This window comes from Liolophura sinensis, chromosome 9 (genome assembly GCF_032854445.1).
Source record: "Liolophura sinensis isolate JHLJ2023 chromosome 9, CUHK_Ljap_v2, whole genome shotgun sequence".
NCBI classification, from domain to species: Eukaryota; Metazoa; Mollusca; class Polyplacophora; order Chitonida; family Chitonidae; genus Liolophura; species Liolophura sinensis.
The window spans coordinates 29,244,106-29,268,909 of record NC_088303.1 but is presented as its reverse complement, the minus strand read 5'-3'; the positions used below and the strand labels follow the sequence as shown (position 1 = coordinate 29,268,909).

Here is a 24,804-nt window from a genome sequence, read left to right as displayed (position 1 = left end):
GTAACAAAAGCGACCCTATCCATGTACATGCAAGTGCAAACAGTGGACTTGAAAAACTTGTAAAATCTTTAACATGGATGTGTTAATATATATGAGCTAAATGTCAATGTTTTGTTCTGTTTTAGCTGAAAAAATACAATAGTCATATTTAATTGTTCCAGATCATCCGCATACGCACTTCATTTAGCGTCCCTTTGGTCGTAAATGTAACACAGGCTGTAATCTTGAATGATAATGGGGTGAGAGAGTGCCCGAATGTCTCTAAGACTTCCTCCCGGTTTGACACCTCGTTACCACACATGCAGAATTCAAGGGCTTCCATCATCTTTAGAGACAGGTTAACGTCCTCTGGTTGTCGTAATAGTCGCTAAACCCACTCACGGCAGCATTCTTGAACATGGACGAATATGGAAAGACTTCATTGTTCGATAAGGATGCTGTTGTCTCCCCAATAACACCTGTGGAATATTAAACACATATTCACTTAAAACTTTTCGTATACACAGCACTGGGTTCGTCGTTTACCACTGCGTGTGCATTCTGGGTGATATTCGGGTAAATGATACAGTGGCAAAAACACCCGATCGTATCACACAGAAACTTTTTCTAAAAGTAAAGTTTTGTATCGACCTGCTTTAATTGCTATGTTTTGTGTATATTTCAATTCTACCCATGCATAAAGTTAATGCATTATGTAACTCTCCAAATAAGGTCAAGAACTTGCAGTCCGAATAAAGCCTAACTGAAGGAAGACTCTCCGTTAGTTTTGTGACCAGGTTACACTTTCACAATTATACCACTGTCTTCGATGATTTTGTTTGTCTCATTTTGGTATTATTTTTTGTTTTGACATGTACGCATGTTTTCACTGTATTCCTTTCACATGTTTTTTTTTTTTTTTTTTTTTTTTTTTTTGTCTTTGCTACCTACCAGCTATACAAGGATGAAGGAATTTCGTCCCGCTGCTACTCTCGAAATCAGTGGAAGAACAGAGATCGGCAAGATTCAAGGTCCAACTGTAGTCTCGGGTGTATTCGGGAATTTCCGGACTAAGGGTTCCTCGACTGCTGACGGGAGATTCGCAGACGGATGAACGCAACTGAAACAAAAAGCACGGCCAGTGACAATACGTTTTATAAAATATTGGATTACATGGCTTTCACGGCCTTAACAATGATTGTCTAAAGTATATACACCGGACACATCCCACAGAAATCCGGTGTAAAAGCTGTATGTAGCTTATTTAGCGGGATTGAGCTGGATTCGAACGCGCGACCTCATTAATAAAGGGATTTTGGCTTCAAGTTTGGCACTACGTCCTGTGTGCAATGATGATACAGCTGCTTCAGTATTCCTGAGGATGAACAAGATTTTGTACATAGTGAGCATGAAAAAACCAGTGTGTACAAACCTCCGGCTCTGACGAGAAATACTGCTGGTTGTAGGTTACGTCAACTTCTCCTTGACTGGGCGTAATTACATGGGACAGGCGGTACGAGGTGGACGTCATATCTAGGAAACGAAATAAAGACTTAATTTCTTCAATCCCCGAGCCTTATTTTCCCATTGCTGTGCTTCAAAATTAGAATATTATTTTTTCACACCCGGCCTTTACGTAAAACCTGGATGTAAAAATACGTCTTTAGGATGACTAACAAAGGTAGAACTAACGAACATAAAAGCATGTGGAGAACAAAATATGTATTAAACTGCTTAAATCATGGACTCGTTCCTCACCTGGGACCTTGTAGAGCTGGCAGCTGTGAGTGATTGGATAGTTAGACTCGCTAGACCAATGAGAAAGGCCGTTCCACTGAGAGTTCGGTAAGTATTTTCCGAGCCCAGTGTCCATGGCGGGAAGCCATCCAGCTGACCTCTGTGTAGTTCCAACACTACTGTTCGACATCATTTCATCTGAGATCGTGTTAGGAAGAAGTGCACGCCAGTAGGGCGACTGAGTGAACTGCGATTGATGGTGATCCAGGTTTGTAAAGTCTCCTTTACTCCCAAGGTTGTTCTGGTTCAGCTGTGGAACGGCTTGGGCAAATGGATGGTTCCTGGCTTCCGGGCATACAGGGGCGGGATAATCTTTGGGTAGGTAACTAATGGTGGATTTGGCTTCTTGGGACGGCTGATAAGCACCAGTACTGGAGAAGATATCACCATATGCACAGTTGCTGTTGTTGTTGCTGTTCTTGCTGGCGGCCTCACTCCTGCTCTTCCGCCATCTTGCCCGTCGGTTGCTAAACCATACCTGGATTCTCGCCTCGGCCAGCTTTGTCAGACTCGCCAGGTTTTCTCGCGTGATGACGTTTGGGTAGTGATTCCGCTGGAAAGCTTTCTCGAGAATTTCTAGCTGATCCGGTGAAAAAGATGTCCGACTTCGCCTCAGCTTCCTGGTGAACTGGAAACCGGGTTCTGTACAGTACTTGTTTTCTGTCAAAAAAAAGCGAAAAGTCTTTTTGTCTGACTGATTGGTAGTCTATATAGTGTTCGGGACTTTTATCACTTTTACGAAGGTTTACTTTTGAGAATAAAAGAATGTTTCTGATGATTTCATAAATTTCTTCACAGCAATCTGTACTTCTTCATACACTTTTCCACTTGTTTACATCATTTGTGAGTGGAAATTGCCGAAAATTTTTAAATCATTCGATACCACTAGCAACATTTCTCAACATTAATGTGCCCTGTTTCAGTTTTATGTTGATGGGAAGTCTGTCAGCAACCTGCGGACGGTCGTGGGTTTCGCCCGGGCTCTGCCCAGTTTCTTCCCACCATAGTGCTGGCCGCCCTCGCATAAGTGAAATGTTCTTGAGTACGGCGTAAAACACGAATCAAATAAATAAATAAATAAATTTACATATATGAAATAGTGCATGCATCGTTCTTTAAGCGATATGCATGACTACCATACCGTCAAGCCGTATTCACTCGTTTGTAAGACAAATATTTCTTGATCATGTATAATATATCTGGTTTTTCCGTTTTACCTTTGTTTTGACTAGAATCCTGGGAATCGCTGTCTGAGCTCGGATCACCTTTCTCCATTTCTCTATCCAGCTCATCTTCCGAACTGGCGAGCCTTTTGTTGGCACCGATCAAGCCCGGGCGAACACTGCCGGTCTCTTGATACCTGAGCAGAATCTTACTGACACAGCCGTGCGAGACCCGGAGTTGACGACTGATGGCACAAGGCCTCATCCCTCGCGCAGCCAGCTCCACAATCTTAAGGCGGAGATGGGTGGGCAGGGGACGACCGTTAATGAACATCCCTCCTAACTGGTTCATTTTTCCTTGACCTGTTGAAAACATGACAAAAATAGTAATGAAATTAACTAACATGTTTATTTAATTGATATGCAAAGCAACGCCCATGAGTTTTCAAATACATGCATATTATACGGTGACCTACTATATAAATGGGAAAAAACACATTATCTCAACAGGTAGCTTGTAATCTGCTAACGCACGGTGTCAGAAAAAGAAGCGAGAGTTGGATTTGAACACGCGACCATATTGGTCTGTTGCCAGTGAACGTTATGATCTCTGTGGCCACATAACATATCGGTAACTACATTCGAGTTATTATAGACGCGTGTATTTCGAAAATTACTGGAACTTGCTGGCTTCCTCTTCTTTCAAGTAACTTTGACTAAAATTCAAAACATCTTGTCATGCTGATTTTGATTCAAAATTTGTGGAATAAAACCAGGATATAGGGGGAAAGTGCTTTCTTTTGTGGTTGATTGTTTAAACTTTTGTTGCGATGATTTGACTACTCTTAAAACAATTTGTATAATAGGTGGTTACGTCCCGTGAGGCAGAGTATATATGAACTAATAAAATTCATATTTAAAGAAAAATCATTACGAAAAAAACCGATAGAACCAATAATACACATTGTAAATCAGGTTCAAGGGATATGCTGTAAACGTTAGTGTATCATCCATTCAAGTAGTTTTCTGTTAGCATGGTATTCGGTCGTGATAATCGTCAAAGTAAAAGAATAACGTACACACAGTTTACACGACATGCATATGAATTTGGTTGGAGTGGATTTCGACATAAGAGTTCGAACTTGTCAATCATGCAGTTTCCATACATTTGACTAATTAAATGAAGAGTCGTTTCGGTCATCAGATTTTTCAGTGCTACTGATAAAACTGGTTACGTAATTAAAGGAGTATGATGTTAAATAAAAATCAGTTGAACTAAGTAATTAAAGATCTTACCTTTCACTAGCTCCTCGTTTTCAGAGAACTCCATCAGAATTCTTTGATATATCGAAGTAGTAATATATCACAAGAATTCTAAACTGACTTCGTCTCGAAAAGCTCGTGAAGAATTGAACTTTGACAAATCGTTCGGTTTTACATCTAATCTCTCACAGCTCGTGAATAATCCCAGTCTTTATAGAAAGATGTGAAAAAAGGAATATTCAACGACAGGTAAATCCGTAAAGCGGGTGTAGTTGATGACGATGAGAAACGAAGGTCCGGATCATACCAAAGACGAAGACGTTGTGATGGTTCAGCGTGGTTATGGTGTTTTATAACTCGGCTGATTGGTGGAGAATCAATCAAACAACCTGTTAATGGGCCTCATCCACCCCGCGGGTGGGTGTTGACATGCGGGGGATTACCAGGAGCATCTGGAGTCTGAGACTCGATGAGGTAACACAACGGTGTGTTAGAGCGTTAGCACTTTATTAATGATATCCAACTGTACCTGGGATGTTAGGTAACTGTGAACGGACAATACGGCTGTTGTGTTTAGAGCATCCCGTCAACACTCTACCCTGTCACCCCACCGCTCATACCCCCCTGCACCCACTCGACCTTATTGGGCGTTTATTGGCAACTGTATCACCCCCTTCCAAAAACTCTTTAAGACAACGATGGAGAGCTACCATCTGGATCTGTGCACTTGTGTTCCTCTGTCTTACGTCATACCTGGTCATTAACAAACTCTTAATGAGTTTATCTCCGTGTTGTTTACCTCCGTCACTCTGTATCACCCTCCCACATGTGAACAGGTACATCCAACAAACACCCTGTAGCTAATCTCACCGAAAAGTTGACTGAAACAAGAACACGTATACCTGTATACAAAAAAAGAGTTTTGTCTAGGCACGGTACATAAACTTCCACACCAAATTTCATCTTAGTGCTCGTAACACCAGCAGTCGTATAGAGTAACAGAGGCTTATCAAGACGGTGAAAAACATAGATAAAATAACATGTGATGACCACATAAAAGCTTTTTCAGTATATTTTAACTTTTAAAAGGAAATGTTAAAAAACTTCACCAGGCCATCAGCTTTCCTGTTTTGTTAACATCTAAGATTTATCTAAACAGCGTTGACCGGCAACTAAGTAGATAATTACATTTGAGTTTTCCTTGAACTTTATACTCATGATGGCAAGGAGTACAAACTCACTGATAACATTAAGTTGTATTTTATGGTTCATTAACATCTGTAATTGACCGAAATTCAGTGGTCATGTATGGTGAGTCCCTATACTCCCTGGCTGTATTTGACATATCGGCGTTAATAATGATTTTGATTTTAGCCTATACATAGGGCTAAAAATATAAAACAATGTTTCGTTCTTGTCTGTATTTTGTTGTAAACTTTATCAGCCTATTAAATGCAAATACTTCACCTTGATATGGATGATGAGACGCATTTCTTCGATGAAGGTTCTTATTCAGCCGAAATCTATGTTTTATTGCAAACTTATTTCATTTCATCACTCATCATTCTCAGTCAGTTGTCATGAGATAAATTGACTAAAGGCCATATCTCACCAGTTATACTCTGTCTGCTCTACGCCTTTAATGATATTTAATTGCAGACTTTAAATTCTTTTCATCCCTCAACATATGTTAGTCAGATACAAATTGACGAGAATGAAGAGAAGTATTTAAAAACAAAAAATTCTAAAGAAATTTGTCGATGAAGGTACAAGGACTAACGATATTTCAGTCGAATGGTAGTCTTAATATGTCATTGTGCGAATGAAGCATCTTGATATACAAATGTCCCCAGTGCGTGCCCGACTGTATGAGGCGTAATCTCGTGGGCAGCATATCTAAGAAAAAGACTGTTCAAGTTTGATACGCATTATGCCGCTATTGTCATAATTGCCGTTTATTGTCATAATTTGACTTATGTTTGAAGAACAATGTTTTCCTTTTTTTTTTCATTTTACCACTTATTACAGATTTTGGACTTGAGCATGTTTGCATTGGGTTTGAGTATTATACTGTGAGTAGGCCTGAACGACACAGTATGTGTGAGTGTACATCGTAATGTTCCCTAATGCTACAAAGGGGTTTGGGGTCGTGGGGTGTGGGGGTGTCATGTGTTGTTTGTAGACACCTAGCGCAGTATCTAGTTTCAATCTTAATCCAATCTTAGTTTGTTGAGTGGTTATATATATGTACTAAATTTAGTCAGAATATTATTAGACTATTGAATTAAGAGATTAGACGCACCTATAGATTCCCATATTTACCCCCACTACCCAATCCGACAAAGTCGCTAAACATACAAGCGAGAAAACATTGGGGGACATAGGCCTATGAATACCGTCAACAAGCATCAGTATTTTAATAAGCTTTGAAACAGCTGATGAAGGGTCTCGTAGACACACATGTTTTATTGTGGATCTGGTAATATGAGTGTAAAAAGGTTTAACATCAAAGATACTTCTGTCTTCACCGCTTCGGTGGCCTTATGATTAGAGCGTCCATCTCGAAGTCGGGGAGATCTGGATCAAACCTGGATCGAGTCATACCAAAAACTTTAAAATGCTACTTACTGCTGCCTCGCTTGGCACTCAGCGCTTAGAGATTAGAGCAAGGTAACAGGGCTGGTTGGCACGGTGTTAGTTCAATGTGACTGGGTAGGGTGTCATGTCTGGTGTCTTTGTGGCAGTAGCACTCTGGTAACAAGCACCTAACAACTCCTTGTCATCACATAACTGAAAAATACGACGTAAAACCGCAAGCATACGCACATGCACTTCTCTATCCCTGTTACGAACCGACATCCTTGTGCGAACTCACAATGTTTGCACGCGACATCGAACAAAACCGGTTAAACGACGTGCCAGTGTATATTATTATAAGTCCCGTATTTTCCATTTTGGACAAATTCTGTATGATGTCATGCCAGGTTTGTGACAGTTGATTAAGGTGACAGGCTGTGACTAATTGGTTCTATTTAAGAAGTATACTTGACGAATGCTTAACTATGTCCGCTTCTTGGAATACCATTGTATTTCTCTAAAACTGATTTGTTAAAAACCCCGGTCTTAATTCTTAAACTTAGAAAACAGTCAGTATAACAAAGAAAGCCATAAACATTACGATTCTATCACAACCATGGAAGGAGTTTTTCCAGATATTGTCTTGCTTTCAATTTCGTCGACCAATTTGGGGCGTTCAGTGTAGCAAGCAGTAGGCAGCGCTCATCTCACCGTTTCCTTTTGGTATATATAAAGTTTGTTGGAAATCATTTGGCTTCCAAAAGTATAGCATAGCGCTATCCATTTACATCTCTACGTTACATGTCGGAAAGTCTGCCAGTGGCTTTCTCACCATCATCATTCTGGAGAGCACCGATAAACGCCACTAATTAATCAATCATGTAGTCAGTCAGTCAATATATCAATCCATAATCTTGCTTGCATCGTTGTGTCGTTGTAGGCTGACCATTACAATGAAGAGATGAGTATTTTCTAAACGTGATATTTCATATTTAAGACAGTATTCCATGGTTGGTTTTATTGTATATTGATGTTGATTTAAAAGTATCTAACAACAGCTGCAAAGTCTTTGGTGCAGAAATGTCATTCTTCCCCACCAGTTTTACTCTTGAGATACGCTGTCATATCAGACTTATCTCTTGAGTGATTTACAAACAGAGAGATGCATGCAAAGTCATAAAGTGATACACACCTTCAAAGGTGTGAGACATCGGGCCTTATCTCACCATACGGCCACGGACACCCATTAATTTTCCATGAGCGACAATGTTAACGTTTAGCACTGTAGCTCAGTCCCAAACATTCCGTGGCCAATAAGCTTTGGTGCATACCTAGCCCAGCCTGTGAGAAAGAAGCCATAAAAACTCTTAACATAGGTTGGCCGTCAAAATCTGGACCTTTCTATGCCGCAGCTGAGAGGAGCTCGTCCAGAATTTCAAACTTTCATCATTAAAACTCATACCAGTCCAAAGCTTAGACTGTTTCCATCACTTTGATACCAAGCATGCACTTGTACACTAAAACTGACAGGCTGGTTTACTGACAACTTTACACCCTATAATACACAGAATTACAATCGTAATACCGAAAAACGGAAGTTGTAATGGGGGTCTGTGTCCTATCACACCAGCCAACTTTTTTCAAAATCAATAATTTTTGCACCATATAATTCCTACTACCTCTAAACCTCACACACAAAGTTAGGGCTTGATACATGCAAAAACTTTTGAGTAGGGGGAATTTAACTTGGGGTACCCCTATCTTGGAAATGTGTCTGTTTGTCCGTTCTCAAGCACGAAGTTCAAAGCTCTGTAGTGCACATACCGTTCAAAATATCTCAACCAGATCAAATGTTTTGCAAAGCTGGCATGTATATCTGCAAGATAGGTAATGATAGGTAATTCATTTGACAATTCACTTACAAAATATAGAACATGCCTTTTAGCAACTTTGTGCAAAATTTGACTTACAATGATACAGGGGGTAGCAAAGCGGATTTTCAAAATTCCAGAAAAGTACATTTTGATCACCATTAAAGTAAACATATGTATCCAAATTGATACAGAAATGCTCATAGACACAGTTTCCATGGATAGGGCTTAAGAAAAGACTGGTATCCCTTTTACATAGTGATTTACATGATAAAACCCTTTAAAAGAACACCCGCTCCCCCCTTCCCCGCCTCCCCCATGGCTGTCATTGGTTGGCTGGCTTACCTCAACTCACAGTGCAAAAGAATCCCACCACTTGTGTTGTTGCCTCAGACTAAATTAGTACTTTCCACATAACAAACACAAAAGTGTGACACTGGCATCTATAAGAGATAAACGGAGGGGAGAAATATGAATTTGCTACTCACAAAAAGAAAGCCACACGGTACATGCACATTGGTCATTCAGACTGTCAGCAAGGCAACCCTCCCGAGACATGCTGAAGGGACACAAGAAAAGGGGGAAAAGTTATACTTTTTAACCTGTAAAAACACAGAAATCCTCAAATAATCAGTGAGAAATTACATCCGTAATCAGGTTCCACACTGGGTGTTCCTGGGTGGGCATGAGGAATGGACATTTAAACTGTCCGTACATATATGAAAAACCTGTGACGTTTCCCCTGGAAGGGGGGGGGGGGGAGGCTGGTGGGGGTATATGTCATGGCGTAGTACCTGACCAATGACGGGGATTCTAGGTCGGCCAAGGGAGTGGAGGACTGCATCCGATTGGTCAGGCCTTTGAGGAAGCTGAACGGCTAGCAGTCCCCACTCACCTAGGTAGATCCCAGTTCAATATATGCATAAACCAGGCAAAGTTCACTGAAGCCATGATTGGGAGACAAGGTCTAAAGAGGGAAACCAAGAAGAAAGCTCAATAGGTATTGAACTAGGATGTGAAAGCCATGTGTAGCTGTCTATTTTCTCAACTTGTGTGTGAGGACATTGGAAACAAAATCAAAAACAAAAACAAAAAAATCCCAGCTGCCAAGGGAGGTGGATGCCACACTGGGCCAGATACTACAACAAAAACTGCTTGAGATGTCGCAGGAACAGCGTACTATGTTCTGTTGGAGAAACAGACATCTGGTGGGGCAGAGACTCATTTTCACAAGGGCAATATTCCAACAGATCACACTTACATGTATGCTAGATACTTGAAATTGATCATTTTTGTTCCATCGCCGTACATAATGTGTGAGTGCACATGTAACTTGTCAGACGAATGAAAACACACATGCAATGACAACTACATGCCTATAGTGGTTTATTTTTAAGTTTAAGGAGGAAAATTTACCTTGTCCACTTCAAGTCTATACCCAAAACAGCAGCCAGTGTTGCATCAGAGATGCCTGTTTTTAATGTTTTGTGACTGCAGGTTGATTTGATGCACATTTACCTAGTGTGTGGTATCCTTACACTATCATCCACCTACCTGCCACCGCTTTACCCCATCCCCATCACACAACCTACAGGTAACAGGTACATATGGATTTCTTCAGCGAATCTTAATATCCCTGCAGACAGAAGTCAAACACTGCAAGAATGACACAATCGTTGTTTTTTGGGGGGTGTCTCTCAGATTGGCAAAATGCTTATATGACTGGACGAGAACAACACTACAACGGTGCACCGTCAACTGTCGTTTTAAGACTACGTGTACACACTGCAAATGTAAGGAGAGAAAATCTGTTTTTAGACATCATAATGGAATTGTCAGTTTCTTTGATTTCCCTAACATGCTGCATGCTCAGCTATATTTCTTTATCCCATTTGGGTTTCAAACCAAACTCTAGATTATTTCAATTATAAGATGGCTGTTAATGGACAACGAAGAATGATTCCATCTCCATAAAGTAGAACATTGTGGCAACTCCAATAAATCATCCGACGACATACTTGATTCAATTCTTCGGTTTTATTTGAAGCTTTTTAAAGAATGACTTTTTTCGTTCAAAGTGATTTAAATATACCTGTACAACTTTTCAATTAACCATTTTCAAGAATGATTTTTCAAATATTTAATCATGTATCGTCTTAATTGTGTCTTTAGTTGGAGTTGCCACAGTAACTCTTCTTTCCAAGTCATATTATTATTAATGGAAAATTATTCATACCCCTTAGCCTCATGTCTTCCATGCAGGTTTTCTTTGTACAACAAGAAAAAGGGCCACAATTATTTTTAAAACTTGCAAAACTTGCGGTTTAGTTAACGAGCATGTTTTTTTTATTAGATTCTTTAGACACTTTACACCAGTCTAGTCTACGAAGAACTGATCTGTTTAATGGTAAACAATAAACAATGTAAACATGTCTGCGAATGTGGACTCACCGACGACAGCCCCGATTCAAACACCTGCCTTTTCAACACATATTCATGTATGTATATATGTCTCACAGCATACATGTATATTGTTTGAAACTGATTATAATTTTTGTATTAATTATAATATCTGATAATTATAAGCACAATGGTATAAAATGGCAGTCATAAAAAGCTGTTACACTGCGTAATTTTTAATAAAATATTTTTCAGTGCATCTGTGTGGATTTCCAGAATTGAAGATTTAAAGAATTAAAATCAGAATCAGAAAGATTAATATAAAGGTTTAAATTAGCAGAAAAAAAACTTATAAAATGTGCCCGTGTGCACTTTAAATTATTCCTTGCGTGACGAAAGCGGACTCTTCATTATGCCCAGTGTAAAGCAGTCAGAAACATATTGAGAAATCCCACTCAGTGTATCTGCACGACCATATCTTTATACACAGTGGTTACTGGTTACAGTCATCAATGAATTCTGCAGGACGTTAACAAGGTATTGATCAATGAGGCCACATGGTTGAGTCTAGCGCGATTTAAGTGTTGTAGACTAAATGCTGAGGACGTTGTATAACTGAAACATCTAGTCTCTGGTGAAAATTTACATGTGGGTCACGTGACCCTATCAATGCTCGTCTGTTGCCGTCGCAGTTGGAGGTGTCTGGGTGAACACTTCTGTTGTCATCACAGTCTTCTCTGATGGTGGGGGTGGGGTGTGGAGGATGGGATCGGTTATCCGACAAGAGATGTTTACGTAACATAAAAATCACACAGGTAAGAGTAGGCTAGAACTTGACTGCAGTTAGTTACATAACTGCAAATGCTCGTTTCAGTGGTAATATTGGAAAAAGGAAATGTGTGAATTTGAACTAAAAAAGGTTTTCGTTTTCAATTTTCAGAATGGTTCCATGATTAAATCCAATCAATAAAATTATAATTTTAATAAAAACATAAAAGTATTTAATTTTCTCGCTTTTAAATCGTAAATTGGCAACTATCTGTCCCTTCCCGCCCAAAGCTATTCTGCCCAAACTGTGTCGTGTTCATTCATACAACGCCTACAATGGTCCAATGGCCAGTCCGGTTTAGAAAGGGTACATTGTGCGGGAAAAGGCACAATGTACCATATTACACTGAAAGACAAAGTAAAGTGTATCGAGAAAGACACCAGCTTTTGATCTGTGTATCGATGTCTCGAACCTGAGGCATTGACTAAGACCCATATGCAGGTCACACAAACTCCATGCCTCAATCTGCCTTTATCCACCACTGACACCCTCTCACTATATCTGTTTACAGTGACGCACCCTCTCGTTATATCAGCTTAATTCAACTCACCCCCTCCATAACTCACCAGCGTTGCCTCACCATCTCACTATCAAACTCATTCTGTCACTGACACATCGCCTGGTAATCTTTATGAATTCACAAACTTCGCGTTTCTCACCAACTCACTCTTTCTCATATAACTCAGCTTTAACTCAGTCACACACCTTTTAAATATATATATGTAAACTCTCACAGTATCCATGATGAGAACGGAAGTTCGAAACTGCAGTTGGAATATAACGATGCAAAAATCTGAGAAGCTTGCCTTGTTTTTTTTATGCCTATTCACCTCATCGGAGCATTCAACTTTTTACCTATACTCTCAAATCTAGCCTTAATACTTCAATGAAATTCCATGTTAGTAAGAAGTTACAAAATCTATAGCACTTAATTTCATATCAAATATTACATGTATATAGAAACGGTTTTTCATTTATACGACTTAGGTCACTCTTGTCTATATTCACATTCCGATGACGTTTCTTCTCCTCTCTTACGCACACCTCAGACGTTTCCTTTGTCTTCATTGCCTCATCTTTTATTCATGATCCGGACAGGTAAAAGAAGTGTGTTTGCATTTAACTCAGGTCGAGATTTGACACCAGCGAATATTCACTCTCACACGTTTAATATCCCTTAAGGTTAATCTGTCTCATGGGGTTTCGGATTGCCTCTCTAACCCAACCGAAATCTCACGGAACAAATTACCTCTTCCAGAGTTATACTGTCTGTCGTGGTCCCCGGTTCACGGTGTTCAACGTCGTCCTATTTTCTGATCGCTTCTTATACGATAAAAGTATAACTAAATTCGATAACCACGAGCACTGCTTGAAAGCGAACCAATGTCTAGTGCAGAAACGTATACCCACGTAGATTTCTACCTAAGCGGTTAATTAAGACGTAAACTTGTAAACAGCAGGTAGATGAACGTTTTACAGTTTCGCCAATTCAGACGTTCACTTAATCGGATTACGCGCTCGGATGCAGACAATCCATGGAGTGGTGTGGGTCGGGGTGTTCCAGTATGGAATCTGATGCCTACATTAAAGGTTGGTTGGTAGAATTCTTTTTTTTTTCATGGTCATATAAATATTTCAGAAGAAAGTATTTTATTTACATATGTGTGAGTCCTTTATTCATGACCCCTGCAAATTTTTGTTATCGTGTAATTTTGCCCAGATATTTTTAATTCCTGCAAAAGTTTTGTTGTAGGCGGGCCATTTTGCTAATTATGTTTTAATTGTCCCTTATTGTTTTACCTACTGTTTGTTTTTCACTAAAGGTCCATAATCTTTTTATTTTAGTTCATGTTTGTGTATACACTTGACCAGTTTACTGATCAACATCAATTCATTTGAATGGCATCATTGTAAAAATTAAATCAAAAAATGTACAATCACCCTAAAATTCAGTTATTGCTCATGCGTATTAAAACAGGACAATATTATTCTTAAATTCAAAGTAACATTTGTCCTTTATGTCTAAATGTATTTTCAAAAAATTCCCTATTTTACAATCGTATCGTACTGTATTTGAATAAGTTAATGATATGTATCTACCCTGCTAAGCTAAATATGTTTGCGGGGACCTCCGTGGCTCAGTTGGTTAGCGCGATAGCGCAGCGTAATGACCCAGGAGTCTCTCACCAATGCGGTCGCTATGAGTTCAAGTCCAGCTCATGCTGGCTTCCTCTCCGGCCGTAAGTGGGAAGGTCTTCCAGCAACCCGCGGATGGTCGTGGGCTCTGCCCGGTTTCCACCCACCATAATGCTGGCCGCCGTAGTATAATTGAAATATTCTTGAGTACGGCGTAAAACACCAATCAAATATATTTGCAATCTGTGGATGGTCGTGGGTTTCTCCTGGGCTCTGCCCGGTGTCCTCCCACTGTAATGCTGGCCGCCGTTGTATAAGTGAAACATTATTGAGTACGCCGTAAAACACAAATCAAATAAGTAAATAAACAAAAAAAACCTGTTTGAATGACTCGTTTGCTTTGGTACCCTTATTCCTCAATCTTTTCGCATATAAAAGAGCAGCTTTCAGTTTTTAATTTGATTTTGGAGACAAAACAACACTTGTTGGATTTGCCAATTCAATGGCTTCACAAAAAGTATAATTTTATTAGTCGACACAGAATAAGGATGCCTGTAAAAAGCGAAAGTTGTACCAATATTGGGCGGAATATCTTTCCAAAAGAGTAACACTGTTGCCAATACATGGAAGTGCATCTTGTTACGCTAATGAGATATTCAGCAATTTTTAAAGATGAAAGGTGAATTTCAAAAAAATAGTGCATAAGTGTAACAAAACAGGACCATGGAAAACTGTATCTACAAATCAATGTGCCAATATTTAAAAAATTTAACAAAATTTATCAAACAAAGCGCTCGCCACGATATGGCTGAAATATTGCCGATGTGGCGTTAAACCATAATCATTCATTCATTCAAACAAAGCGGAGTAAACAAACATATTCTGGTATAACTATGTATAAAAGAGCAGATTGGGGAAATTTGTTCTTGTAATTTTACACGTACCTTAACCTATAAAATATGCAGTTTTTCTAATTAAAGTGGTTAATGCAGACAATACGATGAAAAATGTAATGAAAAAATTCTTATCAATATAATGAATTATCAGTCGAGCCGAGTTATGCCAAACATTGGTATATGGAAGTATGAAACAATATAATAATTTGTCATTCTTTTTGAAAAAATAGCAAAAAAATTATTTACATTTCTAGACATCAGATTCCACTGCATAAAATATCAACTGTGTCACGTGATGAACAACGATAGAACGAAGCCTGGGCATACAAATACTGCATGATGAAAAGCAAGCTATGTACGAGCGTCATGGCGTCAATAATGTTAAACGCAAATATTTTACTTAATGACTTTTAACAGCTACAGCTTGATAGCGAAACTATATATCTATCTAAATAGCTGAAATGTAAATGAATTTAAATATCATCCCCCAAAAACCTTATAAACTTTAGTTAATTACTTTATTTTGGTTTAATGCCATGTTTAAACGTATTTTACTTTTATATATAGATTTGTTATTTAAAAGAAATCCATTCGGTTTACATACTATAAAATATTCTGAATGTTCACGTCACCGAAAAAATGAAAATATGATTTCATTGTGTTTAAAATACGTTCTTTTACGCTATGGACTTTTCCTCTTTAAACGCATATTCACATTAGATATTATAAATCTCCCACCCAAACAAATGAAAAAAACAACACGCATATGTATCTACATGCCCTTTTTAGTTTAACTCTTTTGTGAAAGGAATTTGAAGTGTACGTAACCCAAACAGCACAAACCTATCCAGAAAAATACTTCTGTTAGAGTTATTTACTCCATATATTATTTAAAGAAAAGCGGTTATACCTTTTCTCATTTGGTTTAAGTTTCACAGCATTCTCTGTGTAGGCCTATTTCATAGGGTCTGTTTCAAAACTGTTTATACCGGTATCTGCACAGAGCAATTTATTAAATCTGGCGTAATTGAGAAAAGGGATTTAAAATAGCGAGATTTGATTGTCATAATTAGTAGAGTAATCGGGTCACATGAGTGGAGTGAACCCTCTATAATCAAGCCTTCAAATATAATTTATTGAGCGACGCTTTGATCCCAATAAGAAACTGGTCAACAAAGTTAAGAGCTCGAACCCATGTTCTGTACAGGAGCATGAAGCTAGAAAAGGAACCAGGCTGGAAAATAACCAGGGACAGCATCAATAATCTACCTGTTCTTCGGATTATTCTCATACCAAGCATTGTTTTTTAAGGACAAAGTGTAAACGGATAATATACTATTATATAAAGCCAATTTCGGCGGAAGTCGGCTGCTATCGTCATCTTTGGCGTTAGTTCAACGTGTTCTCAACGTCTGATTTCAGGACAGGGCCGAGTGAACCAACTCGGAGGGTTGTTCATTAACGGTCGCCCCCTGCCCACCCATCTCCGCCTTAAGATCGTGGAGCTAGCTGCCCGTGGAGTGAGACCTTGTGTCATCAGTCGTCAACTGCGGGTCTCGCACGGCTGTGTCAGTAAGATTCTGCTCAGGTATCAAGAGACCGGAAATGTTTGTCCGGGCATGATTGGCGGTAGCAAGCCGAGGGTCGCCACACCGGAAGTTGAAGACAAGATTGAAGCGTACAAGCGGGCTCAGCCAGGAATCTTCAGTTGGGAGATCCGTGACCGTTTGTTAAAAGACGGAGTTTGTGATGCTAGCACTATTCCCAGTGTCAGTTCCATCAGCAGAGTTCTTCGGTCGAAAACCGGACGACTTTGCTCGGACCTTGACTTGGGCATTTCCCCGGATGTGTCTCAAAGATGTCCGTCTGATGAAAGTGATACTGAGATCATGACAGAGACAAATTCCATGCAAGGCAAGGAGGAGACAAACCGTGAAGGTAAAAGTTAATTTTATGCAGAACAGCATACCATGACACGTAATATTAAGTCCATATTTCAACCAAAATTGTTGGTATCATTTTTCAGTGAAATAGTTTTTCATGACTTCCTCTTCACCCTGTCGTCCGCAACCCTTATACGAAAAGACTAAATTTATTTATTTACTTGATTGTATTTAAGGGCGTATTCACGATTTTTTCTCTTCGAAGCGGCTGTCAGTTTTTATTCACGGAGGAATTTAGAGGGCCAGTCATAAACAACTGCACTTTTGGCATGTTACTGATGAACTTTTCCACGAGTGACATGCTGTTTTGAAAGCCAAACTGCTGGACTCCAAGAGTCATCCAAAAGAATGTAAGAACATACAAAGACACCACAATAGGAGTGGCGAAATTCACTGTCCGTGGCCATCATATACAGGCAGCTAAACTTGCCATTATTAATTTCTTTATCCCAATTTCTTTAACTCTTCGAGTTGTGTGTAAAATCCCTCCAATATCCTTTAAGCTCGATGTTGACATATTGGGTCCAGGTTCATTTAATGGCCACTCAGATCTTGTTCGAAAGTTTTGCATTGACCAAATAAAACATCGTACAGACAAATATTTGAGTGAATGAAACGTGATCTACTTTGGTTGTCGGTAATATCCAGTAACCATTAAACAGTATTCATAGTAAAGAAAGTATTATGTGGTGCTTAACAAGCACACAGGGCTCAAGATTTTGGTGTTGCAATGCATTCATTTCTGTCAGTGTTTCATGAAGTTTACATTCAACTTTGCTTTACTTAAAACATTTGGGAAATCAGGAACGAAGCAACGTTCATTTAATCTGTATATCAGCCTTTAGTTCTAATAAGAGTTTTCAAGCTTTTTGGTATAATGCAACGCTTTATACCAGTTCCCACAGTTGTCAACATCCCATTCGCCAAGGGCTGTGGTTTCTGAAGTGCCTGATAACCATGAGTCTTTATATTATAACTCCCTGTGACAGGCTTTCTGATGAGATATGCTTTATTTGAAGTCAAATTCTCGTCATATTATGATTTACTTTTATGTTATATACCCGTATGCGAAGTTATTCTGTAAATGGATGCCACTTGGAATTGCCTTGAATGATATCTCATGCACTTACCAGTGTAGCCTTAAAAAAAATCTGTGTGTAACTGTATTTTCTCAAAACAGTCAGCTTGCGGTTTGTACCACAGTAGTTTCAACTTGAACGAATTACACGGTTTAATATGCAGTATACTTGGGTTTTATAAGGTAGTTTTAGCGTGCCAGTGGGGCGCAATGACTTAAGACCCTCCTACCAATACGGTCGCTTTGAATCCAGCTCATACTGGCTTCCTCTCCGACCGTGGTTGGAAAGATCTTCCATCAACCAGCAGATGGCCTTGGGTTTCTACCGGGCACTGAGACACTGGTTTCCTCACATCATAATGCGGACCGCCGTCTTATAAGTGAAATATTCTAGAGTACGACGTAAAACACCAATGAAATAAACAAATATAAGGAAATGTAGGAGGGATAATGTATCCAATTGATTAATTTATTTAAAAATATTCAGTAAAATAACGCGAAGAACGTGTTAATTCTCATGAAAAAGTCCATGTAAAGGGATGGAAGTATTGATAATTCATGACTATCAACGTGTAACATCTTATCAAGTACTAGTAGCACCAGTTTCTAGACGAACCCAAAAGGAAGGTTGCTATAAAACAATGCCTGACGTTAAAGACCAGGAAATACCATTGCCCAGGTAATGTGGACAAGGACTTGATTACACGGCTCGTCTGGGGGTCAGGTGTTCTCCACTCTATGCTAGATCATGTCCCGACCCCGCGGGGTCACCGTGGTGTATCCGGTTACAGCAGGGGTCAACAGATTTTATGGTACTCAGACAATCTAGGTCTATTATCATACAAATAACCTTGTTAGTTCCTCGTATCGGGTTCCAGCAATCTGCTCTCTGGACAATTGCGGTTGTGATCGTAGCTGACCTGTGTGACGTCATTTTTTGTTCTTAAATTACCTCTGGAAAACAATTATTTCAAAAAGAGGTTAAAAATTTTATATGGTTAGCCTTCTTGCAACACTTAAATCCATTTTAAATACTCCTTTTTGTAGTTCGGTAACATTATTGTTAACTGTTAATATGGAAGCATATGATTAATTTGTACCTTTATACGCTTATATTTCGTCATTAGATGCATGCTACAACACCCGGTATTTCCAATTTCAGAATGAATAAGCACTTTACTCTCCAAAACACTTTACAAGGGAAAAAAAGAAAATGATGAAGCGACAAATTAAGAACAATTGCTTCTATATAGATTAGTGACCATTCGGTTGTAGCCTAACATATATACATTTATGGTGATTCCGGAAACATGCTGAAAGCATGTAATCCAGATAAACTTTGGACCTAAGTTATCAATGTTTTCAAAGATTACTCATACATTTTAACTTTGGTCATATGTACTGTTTTCCCTTCCAAGGTCAAGCGGTTGAACACAAGTATCGTGTCAACCGAAAAGTACGGAGAAGTCGGACTACTTTTTCAGCGGAGCAGCTGAGCACATTAGAGACAGCTTTCGAACGTACGCAATATCCGGATATCTATACGAGAGAAGAATTGGCCCAAAGAACAAAACTCACAGAGGCCAGAGTTCAGGTTTGGTTCAGCAACAGACGGGCAAGATGGCGGAAACAAATTGGTTCTAGCCAACTACCTGGATATTCAATGGCTAGTTACCTTGGTAACAACACACTTTGTGTTGGTCAACAGACATTTTCAACTTCGGGTGGCTCGTGCATGCTTCCCGACAGCGGATTGTCGTTTGTTGTCACAAGGCAAGTGCAAAAAAAGTATAAATACGGCATACAGCCATTTATTTGGTGAAAGCATTCATTGGACTGGTTGATGTAAGTAGACTAAAGCTGCGTTTACCGAACACGCGGTATGCGTATCGCGGGACGCGGCAACGGAATGCGGTATAGAGATTTTTTCACTCCAAGCCATTTCCCTAAATCCGTTTACCGGACCGCCGTACGCGGTACGCGGTATGCGTTATGCGAGTCGGTCGCGGCAAGCAGTACGCGGTAAAACCGATCGGTCGGTGTAGCGATCTTTCCGCGAGGTATAATATACCGTAACGGTTTAGAGTCCACGTGCAGCAATTATCCGAACTTTCTTTTATTGTTTCCATGCAGTCCTGCGTGCGAAGTTGCGCTCATACAGCTAAAATGCCGAGAGGGAAACAACTTCCCGACGATGCAATCGAACGTTTGGTCGGACTCGTCAGGGAACGGCCTTTCAACTACGATGCCAAGGACGACAGTCATATGGATGGGCAGAAGATGAGTAATGCCTGGGAGAGCATAGCAAAAACGTTGAAAGTGGAAGGACTAGATGATGAGCTTCATGTTTGAGTTTGGAGCCGGTCGTGGCCGCGTAGCTAAAGGTGCACGTCTTTCAGCTGTTCGGACATACGAAGCTCGGGCTCAAATCCAGCCTCGGTCAGAGAATTGTAATGATTCTTTCGCTCACACTGTTATGGGGCCTTGGTGGCTAAGTGATTGACAACGCTTGTACATCTGCAAAAAAGCAGTGATACATTCGCTGGAAATCACTTGCCTTTCACCACTGTGATGTACTCCTGGGTTGCGCTCTGTGTGTGGAACTGGATGTATGACATATGTGAAAGAGTGGCCAGCACACAACAAAGGTCGGTGGTTCTCTCCGGGTACTCCGGCTTGCTCAACCCGTAAGCTGGCAAGCCCTTCATATAAGTGAAAGATTCTTAAGTATGGCTATAAACACCAATCAAACAAACAAACAAACAATCATGTTTGAGTTGATATCTGCGCATTTGCACATGATTGTATTACTTATTTAAAAGTGCTAGGGCTAGAAAAGGCCTTTGTTTATTATTACAGGAAAGGCATGGCGAGGAAAATGGAAAAACTTGCGAGATAGCTACCCTGAAGCAACGCAGACTTCTGAAAGAAAAGAAAAGTGGGTGACGCAGCTAAAAAAAGTCCATAAAATGGAAGTTCTTTGATATTCTGTCGTTTCTGGAACCATACATAGCTGAAAATGAGTAAGTTCACAAATAAAACAACTTGGTCATTGTCTAGGCCTATACTTTCAAATGAATAACACAATGTACTTTGGCAGGAAGAAGTGTTGCTGATTCTGATCCAAGCAAGAGATGCATGCACTTTCAGGACCCAACAAGTCTTGTTTATATCAGTGTTTGTGTTCGAGTCTGCAATACTGCAAGGTTCTTTCTAAAAGAAAAATCATTTGAAACGACAACACACCATTCTTTGTTTCTTTCCAGGGCCGACACTAATGTTCCTGATATTGAGAAACGGACGACAACGATCCGTACGCTGGTACACAGAGTGTTAATGAAGATAACAGGTACGTATCATCAATTGTTATCAGCATCAAAAGAACCTCTCAACACGTGTTGTCTCTGCATGGAAGCGATTTATCTCTCATGAAGAAATCCTTGAAGGTATTACGAACAGAAATTGCTTCTTCACTGGCCCTGTTTCCCATACGTGACAAAGGAGCGAGGCCCATCGATGGCGTCCATTTCTGCCATTTCTTCCATCAGCTGAGTCAATTGGGCCTGGAGTACTTGTCCTCTGCAACATGTTATGCAGTACACATGCAGCTTTGACGACGGAATTGGCATGGATGGGTGCAGGGTGATTTTCGTGTGAAATACCCTCCATCGAGCGGCCAAAATACCAAATGCATTTTCAACTATTCTGCGAGCTCGACTTAGTCTATAGTTGAATATTTGCTTTTCCAGAGAGTTATCTTTACCAGGGAAAGGGCGCATTAAGTTTGGAAGTAGAGGAACGCCTCATCTCCCACCGCAACATATGTTAAAGGACCAAGACTTTCAAAACCCGGTATCACAGAGCTAGATGGAAAATTGAATGTCCCATTAGCGAAACGTTGTCCCATGTTACTTCGGGCAAAGCTTCCTCCGTCGCTATTTCTACCCAACCAACCTGTATTAATTGCAATGAACTTAAGGTTAGCATCAACAAGGGCATTAGAACGATAGAGCAAGTCCCTTTATAATTAAAATATAGAGACCCCGATTTCCAAGGCTTCATCATAACCACATGTTTCCCATCTAGTGCATCTAAGCAGTGTGGGAATTGCCAATTCTCCCAAAAGTTAGCTGCTATCAATCTCCAGTCGTTCGCTGGTGCTGGGTACATACATCGCAACATCTCTTTGTTTCCAAATAGCATCGCATACTTCTGGTACCAACTTAGATATTGTAGTGGACCACCGACGCGATAGCTGAAGGCGAGCGATGCATATGATTCCCCGGTTACCAGGTACCTGCAAAAATAGCATAGTTATAAGTAGATTGACTACATTCTTTTTTTTTTCATTCTTTTTTTCATAGGTCTGAAGTTAGCTCCTTTAGTGAATCTCTGCCACTGGAAACAGCAGCTTCATCAGTTTCGCCTACCCCAAGCACATCTACTGGAAAGAGTCGGTAAAAACTCCAAAGAGAAGTGGAAAACGACACTTAGCCAGAGGACACTTCTTCAATTGAAGGCAGCTCTGACTGATTTCATTAATGAAAGCAAGAAGAATCATGAAGAACTTCAAGGAAATACGGAAACTAATCCCGATGAGCTAGCTATTCGTGAGTTATGCCAAGCGTTTGAAGGAACTACCAAAGGAAACACAAGCATTTATTAAGCTCCAATTGTCACAAGTCTTTTTTAACGCAGAAAATCAGAGTGGAATACAGATTCCAGTAACGCCTCTACCACCACGAAATGAACTTGCTCCTTTTGCTCCAAATGTTCAATATGCTAACAAGCACCTGCCGCCGATATCTACCCACTACGAGGACACAGGGATACGGAAGCCAAAACGGAGTGTTCTGGAGCAACGTCCGACCTGCTTTCTGCGGCTATGCACATGCCTTTTCAATAGTACCAGTGCAGAACAGAACAACTTCGCATACAGTAATCTCATGTTGCGTTGCGAATCTAAATCAAGAAGGGTTTCTGATTACTTGCTGTGATTTTAATTGTTTTCATTGTTACCTGTAAGCCATGCCTTAGACAAAAAACTACTTAAGTTAACGGCATAATATTGTGAAGTCAAAAAGTTAAGTCATTTGCACCTATCTTACGTCAATATTTGGTTTCCTATCATTCCAGTGAAACAATTACAAGTAGTGAAAAGTGCTCTTTGCGTTTATTTATTACCTTATGCAAATTGCCAAACGTTGTCTTGGACAAAGGACTTCTGTCGATCGATGGAACTTGACAAGATCCTCACGTAGTACGAACAAGAGCTGGGCAAATTGCTCACGTCTGAATCGAAAGTAGCGTTGAAACATATCTTCGTCTAATCCCAGCTCCTGTACCAGGTTGTGATATGCTCCTTGTTCCTTCCGTCTCTTGAAAATAGGATGAACTGCCCATCTTCGCCTTCATCTAGAACGTCTCTTCCTTGCTATCACAAAGGCCCCAACGGCGATGATTACATCCCGCTGGATTCGGCTGCGTCGTGATTGAGAAGGGACGGACCAGATGGGCCCCATGCTTATGAAACCTGAAGTGATACCCGCCACCGATAAGTAGACAGTGCGGTATATTTACCGCGTTCGCATACCGCATTCCGTTGCCGCGACCCGCAATCCGCATACCGCGTGTTCGGTAAACGCAGCTTAAGTTATCCAGTATGTTAAGGCGCTCAACATGTATTTCAGTTTGAATTTAAACACAATTCTTAGTCACTTCTTACATTGTTATTTACAAGACAGAACTATTTCGTGAGAAGAACTACTTTATGGACAAATATTTAATTCGGCAAGCAATGAATTTGTCTGAGAACACAGTTCATTCGTGAATTCACGAATTATTGTCGCGAGCGAGCATAATGAAGCCTCATTCAGTGAAGAACGTTTTACTAAGTTACTACACGCCTAATTATTTATCACTGTTGGTGTCATGCTGTTCTGACTCCATTTATTGATACGACTCAAATTAGAAAAAAAAAATTACCAAAAATCAGTCTAGGGAATTTTGGAAGAAAAGTGGAACATGTGAATTAAGCTATGGTCAGTTTCAATTCTTGTGTTTCGTTTATTTGCAGATACCTTGTCACGTGATACAGATGCGTCGTCGGTTGGATCTCACGTGAGATCGGACTCAAGGTTCTCGTCGTTCATGGATCATTCCTCACACATGGAGCTCACTCTCAGGTATGATCGAGGGTCACGACTTAAAGTGACATTTGACTACGATCGAGTTTATTGATTGAATAAAATCAAATAATGCCTTTATTAAAAAAAAGGACCATAAGTCTACTGGTTGATTTCACTCTTTCTGTAATTAACCTAAAACCGCATTCTTTTAATTTTCCTTTTCATTAGCATGAACCAATTGACTTATTTATTTATTTGATTAATGTTAATGGTGGGAGGGAAACCGGACAGGTTGTTGCCATACCTTCCCACTTACGGCCGGAGAGAAAGCCAGAATGGGCTGGACTTGAACTCACAACGACCGCTTTGGTGAGAGTCTCCTGTGTTATTACGCTGCGCTAACGCGCTAACCAACTACGACACGGAGGCCCCTGAACAGATTTGAAGAACAGAATGTCTTTCTGCATACGTATCGCCCTCATTTTGGAGTCTACAAAAATACATTTTATGGAGTGTAATTAGATATTTGAATTTTTTACACCTTGAGCAGATTACATAGGTAGATTTAAAACTCTCTTCATATGACATTATATATTTCACAAGCGTTCGTGAAAAGCCACGCGACCAACAAGGGAAATAACTGTCAAATTTTTTTTCAGACGGCTTTCCCTGGAGTTGCTCAAAGCTCAAACGTTCATCTTTCAATCCCGTGGAACCAGAGACACGCTCAAGAGTTATCTGTCA

At 40.0% G+C, this 24,804-nt stretch overlaps 2 protein-coding genes across 2 annotated transcripts; one reads left to right on the top strand and one right to left on the bottom strand.

Moving 5' to 3' along the window:
- Positions 1 to 327: 327 nt before the first annotated feature.
- Positions 328 to 4,269, bottom strand: LOC135475769 (paired box protein Pax-3-like). The gene is made up of 6 exons (XM_064755708.1): positions 4,236 to 4,269; positions 2,994 to 3,302; positions 1,738 to 2,436; positions 1,412 to 1,512; positions 931 to 1,099; positions 328 to 458 (listed from the first exon to the last, which is right to left on the bottom strand). The coding sequence occupies exons 1-6, from the start codon at positions 4,267 to 4,269 to the stop codon at positions 328 to 330; spliced, it is 1,443 nt and encodes a 480-aa protein (XP_064611778.1).
- A 2,550-nt stretch (positions 4,270 to 6,819) lies between these two features.
- LOC135475768 (paired box protein Pax-3-B-like) lies at positions 6,820 to 24,172 on the top strand. The gene is made up of 6 exons (XM_064755707.1): positions 6,820 to 6,872; positions 16,260 to 16,843; positions 19,351 to 19,705; positions 21,199 to 21,281; positions 22,297 to 22,542; positions 24,009 to 24,172. The coding sequence occupies exons 1-6, from the start codon at positions 6,820 to 6,822 to the stop codon at positions 24,170 to 24,172; spliced, it is 1,485 nt and encodes a 494-aa protein (XP_064611777.1).
- The last annotated feature ends 632 nt before the right edge of the window (positions 24,173 to 24,804 follow it).

Excerpts from the sequence above, each read along its gene's own strand:
- LOC135475768 (XM_064755707.1), top strand. The coding sequence starts at position 6,820 with ATGCTACTTACTGCTGCCTCGCTTGGCACTCAGCGCTTAGAGATTAGA. Across the intron at positions 16,844-19,350 it reads AGGCAAGGAGGAGACAAACC|GTCAAGCGGTTGAACACAAG; the intron begins GTGAAGGTAAAA and ends TTCCCTTCCAAG. Across the intron at positions 22,543-24,008 it reads TCCCGATGAGCTAGCTATTC|ATACCTTGTCACGTGATACA; the intron begins GTGAGTTATGCC and ends GTTTATTTGCAG.
- LOC135475769 (XM_064755708.1), bottom strand. The coding sequence starts at position 4,269 with ATGGAGTTCTCTGAAAACGAGGAGCTAGTGAAAG. Across the intron at positions 2,437-2,993 it reads GGATTCTAGTCAAAACAAAG|AAAACAAGTACTGTACAGAA; the intron begins GTAAAACGGAAA and ends TTTTTTTGACAG. Across the intron at positions 1,513-1,737 it reads CCAGCTCTACAAGGTCCCAG|ATATGACGTCCACCTCGTAC; the intron begins GTGAGGAACGAG and ends TTCGTTTCCTAG.